Here is a 12,447-nt window from a genome sequence, read left to right on the forward strand (position 1 = left end):
AAACACGCTAATGGGTTAAAGGATGACTCGCTAATCATGGTTAATGGGTTAAAGGATTCAATTTGTTACGATTAAACGCCATTTGTTTCTATTTGTAACCTGCCTCGTTTTTCTTCGCGAAACGAATTGTAACAAGAAGGCTTGGTTGTTATTATAGGTGTTACGTTGTACGAATTGTTTATTCTAATTTTTGACCAAACGGGTCTGTACACCATTGGTTGAGGTTCACTACATGGTATAAAGTTTTGTTTGACCACGACTGTATGGCGACATACCATTTTTTCCACATCAGAAAAAATTCATGTTATAATATCATTAAAATACAATATAAAAACATGGAACCCATAAGCTTAATGGAACCAATATTAAAGTAAATAGCAGACAATGAAAACTGCTTCGGCTAAATTGTGGTATTCAACAATAGCCTTTATTTCATTAGCTGCACTGTTAAGACTTTATAGGCCGTAAAAGTGTGCACTGTATACGAAAAGAACTTGTTTCTTTACTCTGTGACCTGTTGAAGTGTCTCTACTTTGTGGCCAACAGTTTAAAGGGAGATTTTATGCAATATCTTTATGCTGAAAAGTTGTATTCTTTAGCTTGTCACTAACTGATGGTAAGTTGTATTCACAGGACGAGGGTGTGAAGATTTATGTTCAACTCTACAAAGAAGTCGAAGTAGCTGTAGGACTGGATAGTGCTTATACCAAACGGACGCTGCAGGAACTAAATCCCAAGAATATCAAAGTGATGCGGCATCCCGATCTAACAGCAGGTGGCGCTCGCACACTTAATTATTTTTTTTCGAGGTTTTTTTTATCATGTATTTGTTATTTTCAGGAAAAGGGTTTTTAGAAACTCTTTTCAAAATCTTTTTCGAAGTGCAAGATAGAAGTTTTAATTAGAACTGACTGGCCGAACACTTTTTGAAAAACGCGAAAAAAGTGAAAAAGTTGTTAAAAAAAGTTAAAACTGCCATTATTTTGATACCCTATATGACCCCTGCTTTAAATGTTGGAAGCTATGCACATTTTGCAAAGCACTTCCTGTCTAAAAATATTTTTGAAAACATTTTATTGCAAACTACTTTTTCCCTTGCAGGAGAACTATTGTGGGCTCACCACGAAAAAATCATCGTGATCGATCAGAATGTCGCTTTCATCGGCGGCATCGACCTTTGTTACGGCCGATGGGACGACCACGCCCACAGACTAACTGATGTAACTGCCCTTTTGACGCAGACTCAACAAGTAAGAGATTGACATATACCTCATTGCGTGACATCGAAGTCGCTATCCTTTTCACCATAACCGTTTTCAAGTTTATTTTATCATGAAGATATGTTAAAGCAAACCTATAACACCCGAACTATTGCTTTATCGACTTAAAATTTAGTCCTTTTTGCAGTTTATGTGTTAAAACCAGTCTTTTTAGTTTTTAGGTGTGATGAAAACACTTTTATATTTAGTTTTGTTCATTACAGACGCTAGCCAAAGGGCAGGACCTGCACAAAAAAGGCACAATAATAACATATTTTAGTGTTATAAATCTTCTCTAAGTGTTAGATAAGGTTAAAATTTATCAAAAAAAAAAACATTGTCAACACTTTTATGGCAGGGCGGCACAACTGAAGTGGATTCAAGTGGCCAAACTGTAAATCCACAAACAGCAGCCATGGGGCAATCATCAACCGCTGCAGCTTTGGGGATGTTTTGGGCGATGACAATGGGAGTAGTGGAACACGTTTCAGAGGTAAAAATTATAAAACTTTAGGAAAATTTTTATTTTTGGTTTGTGGTTTGTGAAAATGCTGTTTAGTTCTGAAAGCAGTACCTTTAAGGTCGATTTTGTTAAGTAATGTTTGTTAAACTTAATTGGTACAGTCAATCTTGGTTAGCCCGGGCCTGTTTGGACCGAAAAAATTGCCCGGGTTATGCGAAGACCTGGATTAACCGATGTCGATTAGTTTTAGCTTTGCCACATTAAAAATCGTTTGTACCTTAAGTTTTGTTTGAATTAGGCGAAGATCCGGATAAACTGTATCGGGTTTAACCGAGGTTTATCCATTTGCTGTAATATAGGGGCCAATAAAAATGTTTCCTCTTGGTGAATGTTATAAGTTTGGGGCAACTGATTCGAAGTGTCACTGTTTTTACGCGAAAAGTTTGCCTAGTAACAAATCTGCCGTGACACAACAGCACAACCAAAATCACTAATCCGGAAGTGTTTGGCCCAATAAAATGATTACAGAATAGGTGACAACAATCAATAGATTAAATACAATACGCGATCGCAATTAATCGCTGATACGCGATTGACCGTTTAAATTTCAAAGTATAGTTCAATTCTACAAAAGGGAAAATGGTCGGGATGTACCGAGCAAAACCAGTGGTACCGAGCATTGGTAACTTTTTTGTTACTTATGTCACCCAAATCTGCTAATCGCCTCTTAATGATAATCTTATTCAAACAACGATTAGGTTATCGCGAAAAAGATGTTACGTTAATACTTTTTTCAAACAAACTTAAGGCTGCGGCCTAAAAGATCAGATTTAAACACTTTCTTTTGATAATTATAGATTATAATCTATGGGTTTCGTAAAGTAAACCCATCTCTAAGAAAATGTCAAGCTTTAGCTAGAACATCCCTGGTTTAAAGAACAAAACATGTTGCACTGCTATCACGTCATTTATGTTCGACGTCATAAAAGCCAAGCATGTTTAAACTTGATACTATGCCTGGCAGCAATAGCTTATATAAAAGCCAAGCATGTTGAGTCAAATTATAATTTTGTCCTTTCCCAAAGAAACATTAGGTTAAAACTGCCGGGGTTTTGTGCACCACTGTATTCAACGAAAAAACTAAACAATGGTGTTTTTTGTGGTTTATTAGACTCCAGAAACACCCAAGATCAAAGAGCCTCCTCCAACTCCAGGTAAGCCATGTAACTGTTTATTGTAGCTGATTTTCCTCATTTGCTATTTGTCTTAAATAACGCACAACAGACTTTCACAGCATTGGACAACCCCGCCCTGTAAGTTTGGAAATAGGTAAATGTCATGATATGTTTGAAACTTACTCTATCCTCGAATAATTCACTAACTGATTTGGTTGTGGTAGACTAACAAATAGCAAAATATAGTGTGCTTTACAAATGGTTGTAGCGTTTGTAAAAATATCAACGTTTTTCTTGTGAAGATGTACAATCACTTACAGGTGGTCCGTGCCGACCAAATTTTGTTAAAATTTAATTTTGTTCGTCTGTTTTAGAACCAGCCAGGGAAGGAAACAGACTCAAAAAACTTCTTTCATTCCGAAGTCGACATAAGGTAAGTGTGAAAAATTGTCTACTAAATTTGGTTACTTTTACCATAGGTTAAAAATTGGGGCCTAATCCCGAAAAAACAATCCCGAAAACTAATCAGAACGCTATTTTTTTTAAATAAAACGGACAATGCCCCTATTTAGGCCCGACAACGGGAAAAATTGCGACACAAACAATGCTGAGTGTGAAGTCAGGGCGGAGTTAAGCCCGTTTTACTCAAGTTTAAACCCAAACCCGTCCAGAAAAGCTCCGCTTGACTTACAACTCGGTCGTAATCAATTCTAATCGGCGCCAAAATTCTGAAGTCTTATTTTTTAAGCAACAACGGAAAATATGTTCCGATTGACGGAATCAATCGATCAATGTCATGGAATATATATATTTCGTCTAACTGGCATGTTCAGTTCCTACAAAACCACAGGTTAAAATTCCGTTACTGCGAAAATACTTTCCACTCTTGCTTATTCAAATTACATAATCGTCGATAACCATGCTGCCTGTTGGATGGTCTGATACTGTCCAGTTCAAACACTCTTAACTTCTATAAATAACTTATTGGTTTAGTCAGGAACTTGGATCTGTATTATATTTTTTGATTTTCCAACTACTTTTGTGACTGACAGGATCGAAAGTCGGAAAGCGAAGAACCGCGTTCAGCGAGGCGTGAAGCCGACACCCTCAACATTTCGACGCTAGGTGGCGGTAAGTTCCTGCATGAGTTTCGTCTTATGCTGATTCTACCTCGTGTGCCCACATTCACATATCGTGCAGTCACATTAACATTGCTGTCACACTAAACGTAATTACAAACCATTGAACCGCTGCCGCCTCAGCACATGCCTAAACAATAGCGCTTCAAGCGTGCTTATCGAAAACATTTGAGCCGCTAACCAAGGCAAAATCATTTTTGGTGTATTTTTTTTTATTTTTTTTTATTTTTTCAAAATTAGGATCATGTAAAATCAACTGTTTTAAAGTGAGTGCTCATTGCCATTTAAAAGTTACTTAATTCTCACACTTTAGAGTGAACATATTTTGAAACACTGCATTTAGGAGTATACTATTTGCTGCAGTTAGACGCATTAAACGCTTTGCAGTGTGATTTTTTGTTGCCTTTTTATGTCAAAATTTATCTGCCATTGTTTCAGTTTTCATTCATGAACATTTAAGTTATTTTGGCCATTTTGTCTAGACCCAAAATTTTACAATTGTAAAGTATAATAGATTAAAACATGTGATTTGTTTAAAAACTCGTTTAAATGGATTATTTTGTTGTAAATGTCCTATTCTTTCATCACTTTTCAACATACAGCGTTTCATGTTAGTTTTATGATTTCTCTGTTGTTAGTTTAGACCTTAAAATCAATTCACACCCTGTTTGGGGCAAAACTTTTTTTTTTCTGGCAGTCAACACAACCTATGTTTGCTGTTATTTTTTGTTATTTTTTACTGATACTGAACCTTACAGAATCGAGGTCTCTGCTTTCTGCAGGTAAACACTACAAACCTTAAATCGTGAAAAAATAGCTGAAATATAGCTCATTTTCAGATTCGTAGCAATTAGTATCTCACAAATTAGTTAGATCTGTCATAACATGTGATTTTCATTAGCTGCATTCATGTTATAGATCTTTTGAATGATTCTCTATTAAGATTGTATTATTCATTTATCGTTCAACAATTAATCACTTGTTTTATGTGACGATTTTGGTCAACAGCAGTTCTTATGTCAGGCATTTTCTTGTAATTATCGGTAGTAATGTTAGACAACAGTTTAAGATTCATTAACCAATAAAACAGAATTTGCCTTTGAATGGACTTGCGAATAACCGAAATCGTCTATATATTGAAAAAGTCCAATTTAAAGGCCATTTTGATCAAGTTTTTCATCATCGTAGTACGCCAGGCGTATTGAAGGCGGTATACCGAATCAAGCCAGCCACCCTAGCATTTCCATATTGCAATGCATAAGCTAAAAAAATTGTTCATTTTAACTGAACTTTTAATGATAAGGTGAAGGGAAGACGATTTGTAATGAAGTGTCACATCCCTTTCAAGTTCAAGGTTTATGGCCAATAGTTTAACGCTTTTGGCAAATTCGCAGCGCTGTGGCAATTTGGAAACCATTAAATCTGTTTCCCCTTAAAAAACGTATTCTTTTTTACTATCCTTTTCAATGTGGTGGGTGATTTCTTTGGGTGCACAACATTAAAGAGCATATTTTTATTGACATTGGGTGTCTAATTACAGGTTTCAAGAATTTTTGACTTGAAATTGTTGTTAGTTTCTAATGTAATTTTAAAAACTTTAATTCTTGGTGAATTAGTGTTCTTTGGATCGCATGGTATCCGGCCTAATTCAAATCGCATGGTAACCGGTCGCTTGCATGCAATTTAATTGTTGTTTGCAGGTTACGGAGCGACGAACGATTCGGCACCGCTGATTACCAGCAAATCATCGTCTGGAATGAGTAGGATTTTTACTTAGTAATTTTATTGTAATTGACGATGTGCTGGTGATAAGAGTTCTTATTTTTTTCAGTAAATGCCAAACCAAAAATGCCCAAAAATCAATTAAGGCATTACATGTAATTTTGAAAAAGATAAAAAAACTAATTGGGTTGTATTAAAGGGTTGTTTTCAGTGGTGGAATTCAGCCGGTTCGCACCGGTTCTATAGAACTGCCTCACGAAATTTTATGAGATCAGCGAACCGGTTAGCTTTACTGGTTACTGTCAATGGACTTTTCAGAACATCACCGGCTGAAAATATGACTTAGAACCGGCTGACAAAAAATGTGAATCCTACACTGGCTGTATTGTTTAACAGGGTTATAAAAGAATAATTAAACAGATTGCAAAAATTTGCGTCATGAAAAGTTTAACCTTTTGAGTAACTTACACCTAAAACTCTTGTAGTGCTGTTTCAGATCATTTGCTACACATAACTCAATTCTAAAACTGACTGAAACCGTAGGCCTTACAATAATTCTAGAAAGTTCGTAAGCTTGTTTCCAATCTAACCAACGTAAGAAAACTTTTAAACAAAAATCAAGTTTATTTTTTGTCACATATCTTCAATTTTTCACCAGCCATCGTCATATGTACTGCATGTTGCTTGTGCTTGGTGTTCTGTTTCTGAATGATTACTACCTAATTTGTCAACGTTTCGGCAAGATTTTTCAGCGTTTTATGCTCATCGCTAGCACCATCATTAAGTTAATTCCTTCTGTCATGTAACCTTGTCCATTTTACTTGTTTTTTTCTCTACCACTCTCCCATATAAAGTCAATTAACTTGTTATCAATTTTTTATTTTCCTCTCGATAAACTTTTTCAAAATTTCAAATTTATTTAAAATGTTGTAATAGGAGATTCAACCATCCATTAGTAAAAATATTTTACCTCTATAAGGCTAACGGATATTTTAGTGTACTATTTGCCGTTTTTTTGTGGGCTGTAACGTTTTTGTGAAACAGGTGGACGACGCAGCCCTTCCCCCAAACGTAAGAGTACAGACACTTCAGCAAGAAACGGTAAGTGATAGGGTAGCAGGGTGTATAACATAAAAAAAAACACATATGAACCTTAAACACTAAAAATAGCGTTGCTTCACATAAGCTTCAGTAGAAAATTAAAGGTTATGTGTCCCATACCTGTACCACAAAACAACATTAAGTTGCTGTATACAGTGAGCCTTGGTTAAACTGGATTCGGTTAATCCGGATCATCGCCTAATTCGGACAAAACTTGAAGTACACATGGTTTGTAATGTGGCAAGGCTTTAACTATTCGACTTCGGTTAATCCGGATCTTCGCCTAATCCGGACATTTTTTTCGGTCCAAGCGGGTCCCGATTATCACCGAGGTTTTCTGTATTTGAATTTTAAAATCCATTACCCTTCCACAAATAGCACTTCTATGGAAAATAAAAGTCAGAAATAGTAAGCCCCACAGAAGGGTAATTTTTCTTGTAATTTGTTTTTAGCAACAAAAGAATAAAATCAAATTTAAAACTGCGCAAATTACAAACACACTTTGACCTTGGGTAACCCGATTATCTTTTTGCTGACTGGCTACAGGTCATGCGAAAGAGGGGCGTGGCGCCAACTACCTCCAAACTTACCAGCAGATGGTGAGCCAGGTTGAAAAGGCGGGAAAGTCCCGATTGTGGATCGGAAAAGACTACAACAACTTCATCGCCAAAGACCTCACAAACTTAGATGACCCCTTTGAAGGTTTGTGAGCACTTGGACCATTTGCTAGACCAGGGTTACGTTTTTCTTAATGATAAAGTTGTAAAAGGGCCGGGTTTTTCAGGTCGGGTTCTGGCTATGGTTTAAAGGTTTAGGTCCTAAATTGTTGTGAGACCAACCTAAGAAATCCAAAATTCCAGATTAAAAAACATTTTTTCAAAAACTAGAAAACATACTTAGTTACTTATTTCGAATACTGAATAGCAGGTAATGGGCATGTAAATTATTTACTTGAAATCTCGCATGATTTTCTTGCGTACAGATGTGCTTGACCGAATGACCACTCCCCGTATGCCGTGGCACGACATCGCCTCTGTGACGTACGGAAAAGCGGCACGTGACGCAGCTCGTCATTTTATTCAGAGGTGGAACTTTACCAAGGTGATACTTAAAAGTAAAAAAGTCCCTATTCGGTGGCCTGTGATTTGACAAACGAGTAAAACTTGGGAGTTTGTCAAATTGAACGGTTGTTTTATGTAAAAAAGCGAGAAACACGTGTAGTTAATGTTTTAGCATTTTAAATATCGTTAAGCCTTTTATTTAACCTTTTATTTAGAAAATATCCACTGTTCGGTCATTTGGTATATGTCCTATGTTTGTGATCACAGATCCAGAAGAAAAAGAAGGGAGAGGACGTTCCCTTCCTCCTTCCCAAGTCCTACAGTGATGAGGCATTTACACTTCCGCCTGATCTCATACATCCGGAAGCAGTAAAAGCAAATGTTCAGGTAATCATCCAGAATTGTTTTGAATAAAGATTCAAAATCGAATTTATATGGTAATCTCTTAGACCAGCGTTTTTTTAAATCTGCTCTGAAGCATACGAGGCAGGCAGCGGTGCTTAAACCTATGAGCCTGTGTAGCTCAGTTGGTAAAGCGCAAGTCCCGGGAAAGACTTCTGTCGTGGGTTCGAATCCCACCGCAGGCTAGATTTTTCTCGTCTACGCCTTGCCATATATGTGGGAATGCTTATGCCGGCTTGATCCGTAGTAACGACTTCAATGGGCCTGGCGTACTATCACTTAATGGAATTTTACTACGAACATACTCGGCCACAAACCAAATGAAACATTCACAATTTCAAACTTTATATCATGACCACAATCCGTTCCCCTACTGTGTATACTGTCTTATTTCGCTTTAAGTGCCATTTGTTTGTGCTTTTAATGCATAACATTGTGTTTAGGTGCTTCGGTCGTCTTCGGAATGGTCAGCTGGTATCTGCGAAGTTGACAGATCGATCCAGAACGCTTATCTTTATGCCATCGAGAAATCGGAACATTTCATATACCTTGAGGTTTGGGCCATTGAATATCAGCATTAGTCTGCCTAATTGCATATGTGGGGATCGTGGAACCGTAGCCTAAAGCACGTAAACTAATCGTCAGTCTAATCACATTATCCGGCTGATCGCATAAAAAAGCTTGGCAAACTATGCGATTGGTCAAATTCGTTTTTAATTGATTTATGATTATAATTGATAATTGTATTGGTTCCTTTCTTTAAATGGTGGACCGACTTTTCAAGTCTTACTATAGCTGTTATTAACCGATTTGCTTGACTGTTTTACTTTTACTTTGAACCCTAATAATAATATAGAAAAGATTTAAAGTAATCGAAGCTTCGGTATATTTTCTTGCATTCGGCGCATTTCTTTGCTTTGCATTTGGTACAAAAATGGTTAAATAGTAAACGTGGTAAAGACAAAAAATATGTCTCGCTTACATAGTTACGCCGTGTCTTTCAAGTTTGCCGAGTTAAGTACAGTATTCAGAGATTATCTAAACAAAAGACTAACAGTTTATGCCCAATTTACGATGTAACAGCACTGTCTCTTATCCGCAGAACCAATTCTTCATTACTTGCCGTGACAACCATCAAGTGAGGAATTCAATTTGCGAAGCTCTTTATCAGAGAATTGTCCGTGCTCACAACCAGAAGAAAAACTTTCGGGTTTACGTAGTGATGCCACTTATACCTGGTTTTGAGGGCGATATAAGGTGTGGTTCAGACCTTAGCTAACGTTATACTTATAGCTTTTGCGATTTTTAACGGTTTTCGTTTTGGGCTGAAGGAAAAAAAATAAACTAGCACTGATCGTCTGCCGCTTTTTTGAGTATTTTATGATATTTTGCTAAAGATCTGTTGTGACATTCGATCTAATCGAAATGATAGCAAAAGAAATCAACCTGAAAACTCAGTTCTTTTTGTTAAATTTAGTCCCTAACCCCATCCCAATCTCACTGTTTTTTTGTTTTTTTAAAAATAACTGCACTTTTTACGCCACCTACCGGAAATTAGTAACCTGGCTACGGTGCGTTCTTACGTTAGTAGCTCTACCAACATGTTGCACAACCTTGGTTGTTACATTCGCAACCAACAAGGCAGTCAGCAAAACACATTTTTAATACACACAATTTAGGACCTTTATATGTCACGAATTTTTAATTATTGCGCATTTATTCCTTAACAGTGACAGCAGTAAAAGTCAAGCAATTCGAACTGTACTACATTGGCAGTACAAGAGCATTAACAGAGGTGTGGGATCGCTATTGGAAGACCTTAATCAAACAAGTAAGTCTTTGCCAACCTTTTTAACCAAAGTTGAAAAGCCCGACCCAACGTATAACTCTGGATAACTCTTTACCATTTACTTGTGTGTTGTTTCAGTCGGTGCCGGAAACGCGTGGAAATACGTTTCCTTCTGTGGACTCCGTACCCACTCTGAACTCCAGGATAAACCGATCACAGAGATGATTTACGTTCACAGCAAGATGTTGATTGCCGATGATCGACTTGTTATCATAGGTTGGTCATCAATCCTTGAACAATAGCAAAATTGGTATATGGTCTTCTGGTATTTAAGCTTGTGAAGTCGGTTGAAAAATTATTCACTTCACTCTTTACAAAGTTTCCCACTCCGACTCTGCTGCTTTTGTACAATTTATTGCTGTTTTTAATAAAACTGAACCAAAGTAAACAAAAATTACGACTTCCACGACACAATACTTAGGGACAGGCTCAACAGTAAGCTGTCGAAAGTCAAATCAAAAGCACCGTTGCTGCACATGTCAGCTTCGTAGTAGGGGATCGCCAGATTGACCAGTAATCGATCAAACACAACTTTGTGAACTTACTTTTCCCTTACTTATCTTTTTGACGTCACAGGCTCTGCCAACATCAACGATCGCAGTATGTCAGGAACACGTGACAGTGAAGTAGCGTTGTTGGTTGAAGACACCCAGATGATTCCGTCAACCATGGATGGGAAGTAAGTTGTTTCAGTTTGCTTTTTGTCATTCTGTTTTCCCTAAACAGCATATCCTGAAAAAGTCTCTTTATGTGTAAACTTATTTTGTTACCTTATTCAAATAGAATATTACAAGATTATATAAAAAAAAAAACATAAACGTAAAACATACATACAACAGCTAAGGTAGATTGAGAGTAAAGACCAGATTAACTTCAACTGTACCTCAGCTGTAACTGGGCAGACTGGCTGAGTGTACGGTCATGTCAGTAGTAACATGCTACAGGCCAAAACTATACACGCATAAAACTAAGTAACAACATAAGAACAACATTCAAATCTGGTTGGAAACCAACATAATGTTAACATTTGAATAAGTTATTTCTATATGTGTGAGTGTGATTTTCTTTTTGATACACTTGCTACATGTTTTGTGACTGTTTAACCCTAAAGGCAAACAAAATATCCCAAGCGATGGAATATAATTGTGCCTTGTGCAAACCCTGTGACTCACTGTAACCCTACTAAATAGTAATCTACACAAAATATGGTTATAATGTTTAACAGTAATCCAAGATTCCAAATTTGACGCTGTTTTTGACTACCTACAAAGAACGACTTTGATTTTCAATAATTCTTTTGTAGACCATATGAGGTTGGTGTGTATGCCACCTCTCTCAGGAGAAGATGCTTCTGTGAGCATCTCGGTCTGCTTCCGAGCGATTATGACGGAACAAAGGCGACCTTTGACCCCCTGACTGCCGATGCAGGTTTGTCAGTAGCGGATGCTTCAAGCGAACATTTCTTCAAAGAGATTTGGACCAGGATTGCAGCTGTCAATACAACGGTTTATGAAAAGGTTGGTGTAACCATTTATGTTGTTATTGTTGCGTTTTTTTGGGGGTCAAGTATTGTAAAGTTATCATTTTTTTACCAGGTTTACCATTGGCTTTATTGTTTTATGGTTTGGTTCAGTTTTGAATAAGTCATGTATTCCCCTTAGTTACATCAAACATATATATCAATTTTTAATATTTTGTTATTTTTTTGGTTAGGCACCTTGTTTCAAATTTTTGTTTGAATTGGGTGCAGAATAATATTTAAAATTAACAATGTTAGTATTAAAACAACTTTTCGTGGTTTTCGTGGTTTTCGTGGTTGTATAAAACAACTTTTCGTGGTTTGTAGGTGTTTAAGTGTCTTCCTAGCGATTTCGTGCGCAAACTTCCTGATGCCGAGGAGTTTAGTCGCGAAGCTCTGTGCGAGACGGATGTGGGAGCTGCAAGAGAAGAACTAACCAAGGTTTGTTGAATTCGAGGCCAGATTCTACCCCATGAAAGCCCTGGGCACTTAAGACTTTGGTACCTCATGTCAGTGTTGCCAGTTGAATTCTCAAAAACCGCCACTGTGCTTTTCTAAACTCGCTTAAACACCACAACTGCTAAAAAAATAAAGGAACCCAATGTTATCGTCATTTAACTGCTTGCAAGGACGAAAGCATGTCAAAATTCAAAAACTGACATTTTTAACCAACCGCCTAAAATACGCAACCACTACTAAGGGTTAAAACTAGCCCAATTAGGCGGGAAAACCGCTACTTTGGTAACACTGTTCCATA

General features: G+C 37.1%; 1 protein-coding gene across 2 annotated transcripts in view; it reads left to right on the plus strand.

Moving 5' to 3' along the window:
• LOC145238085 (phospholipase D1-like) overlaps nt 1-12,447 on the plus strand; it is a 31,625-nt gene that overhangs the window by 16,701 nt on the left and 2,477 nt on the right. The window contains exons 12-29 of one of the 2 annotated variants that reach the window (XM_080101135.1): nt 634-775; nt 1,102-1,250; nt 1,618-1,752; nt 2,894-2,936; nt 3,272-3,330; nt 3,950-4,028; nt 5,737-5,796; nt 6,803-6,859; nt 7,406-7,561; nt 7,842-7,960; nt 8,188-8,307; nt 8,766-8,876; nt 9,425-9,579; nt 10,053-10,153; nt 10,250-10,387; nt 10,748-10,850; nt 11,475-11,688; nt 12,018-12,131. In XM_080101135.1, coding sequence (XP_079957261.1) covers nt 634-775; nt 1,102-1,250; nt 1,618-1,752; nt 2,894-2,936; nt 3,272-3,330; nt 3,950-4,028; nt 5,737-5,796; nt 6,803-6,859; nt 7,406-7,561; nt 7,842-7,960; nt 8,188-8,307; nt 8,766-8,876; nt 9,425-9,579; nt 10,053-10,153; nt 10,250-10,387; nt 10,748-10,850; nt 11,475-11,688; nt 12,018-12,131 — 2,055 coding nt within the window. The remainder of the gene's footprint in view (nt 1-633; nt 776-1,101; nt 1,251-1,617; nt 1,753-2,893; nt 2,937-3,271; nt 3,331-3,949; nt 4,029-5,736; nt 5,797-6,802; nt 6,860-7,405; nt 7,562-7,841; nt 7,961-8,187; nt 8,308-8,765; nt 8,877-9,424; nt 9,580-10,052; nt 10,154-10,249; nt 10,388-10,747; nt 10,851-11,474; nt 11,689-12,017; nt 12,132-12,447) is intronic. The other variant, XM_080101136.1, reaches the window with a different exon arrangement.

Source organism: Phallusia mammillata, chromosome 7, assembly GCF_965637545.1.
Source record: "Phallusia mammillata chromosome 7, kaPhaMamm4.hap1.1, whole genome shotgun sequence".
Lineage (NCBI taxonomy): Eukaryota > Metazoa > Chordata > Ascidiacea > Phlebobranchia > Ascidiidae > Phallusia > Phallusia mammillata.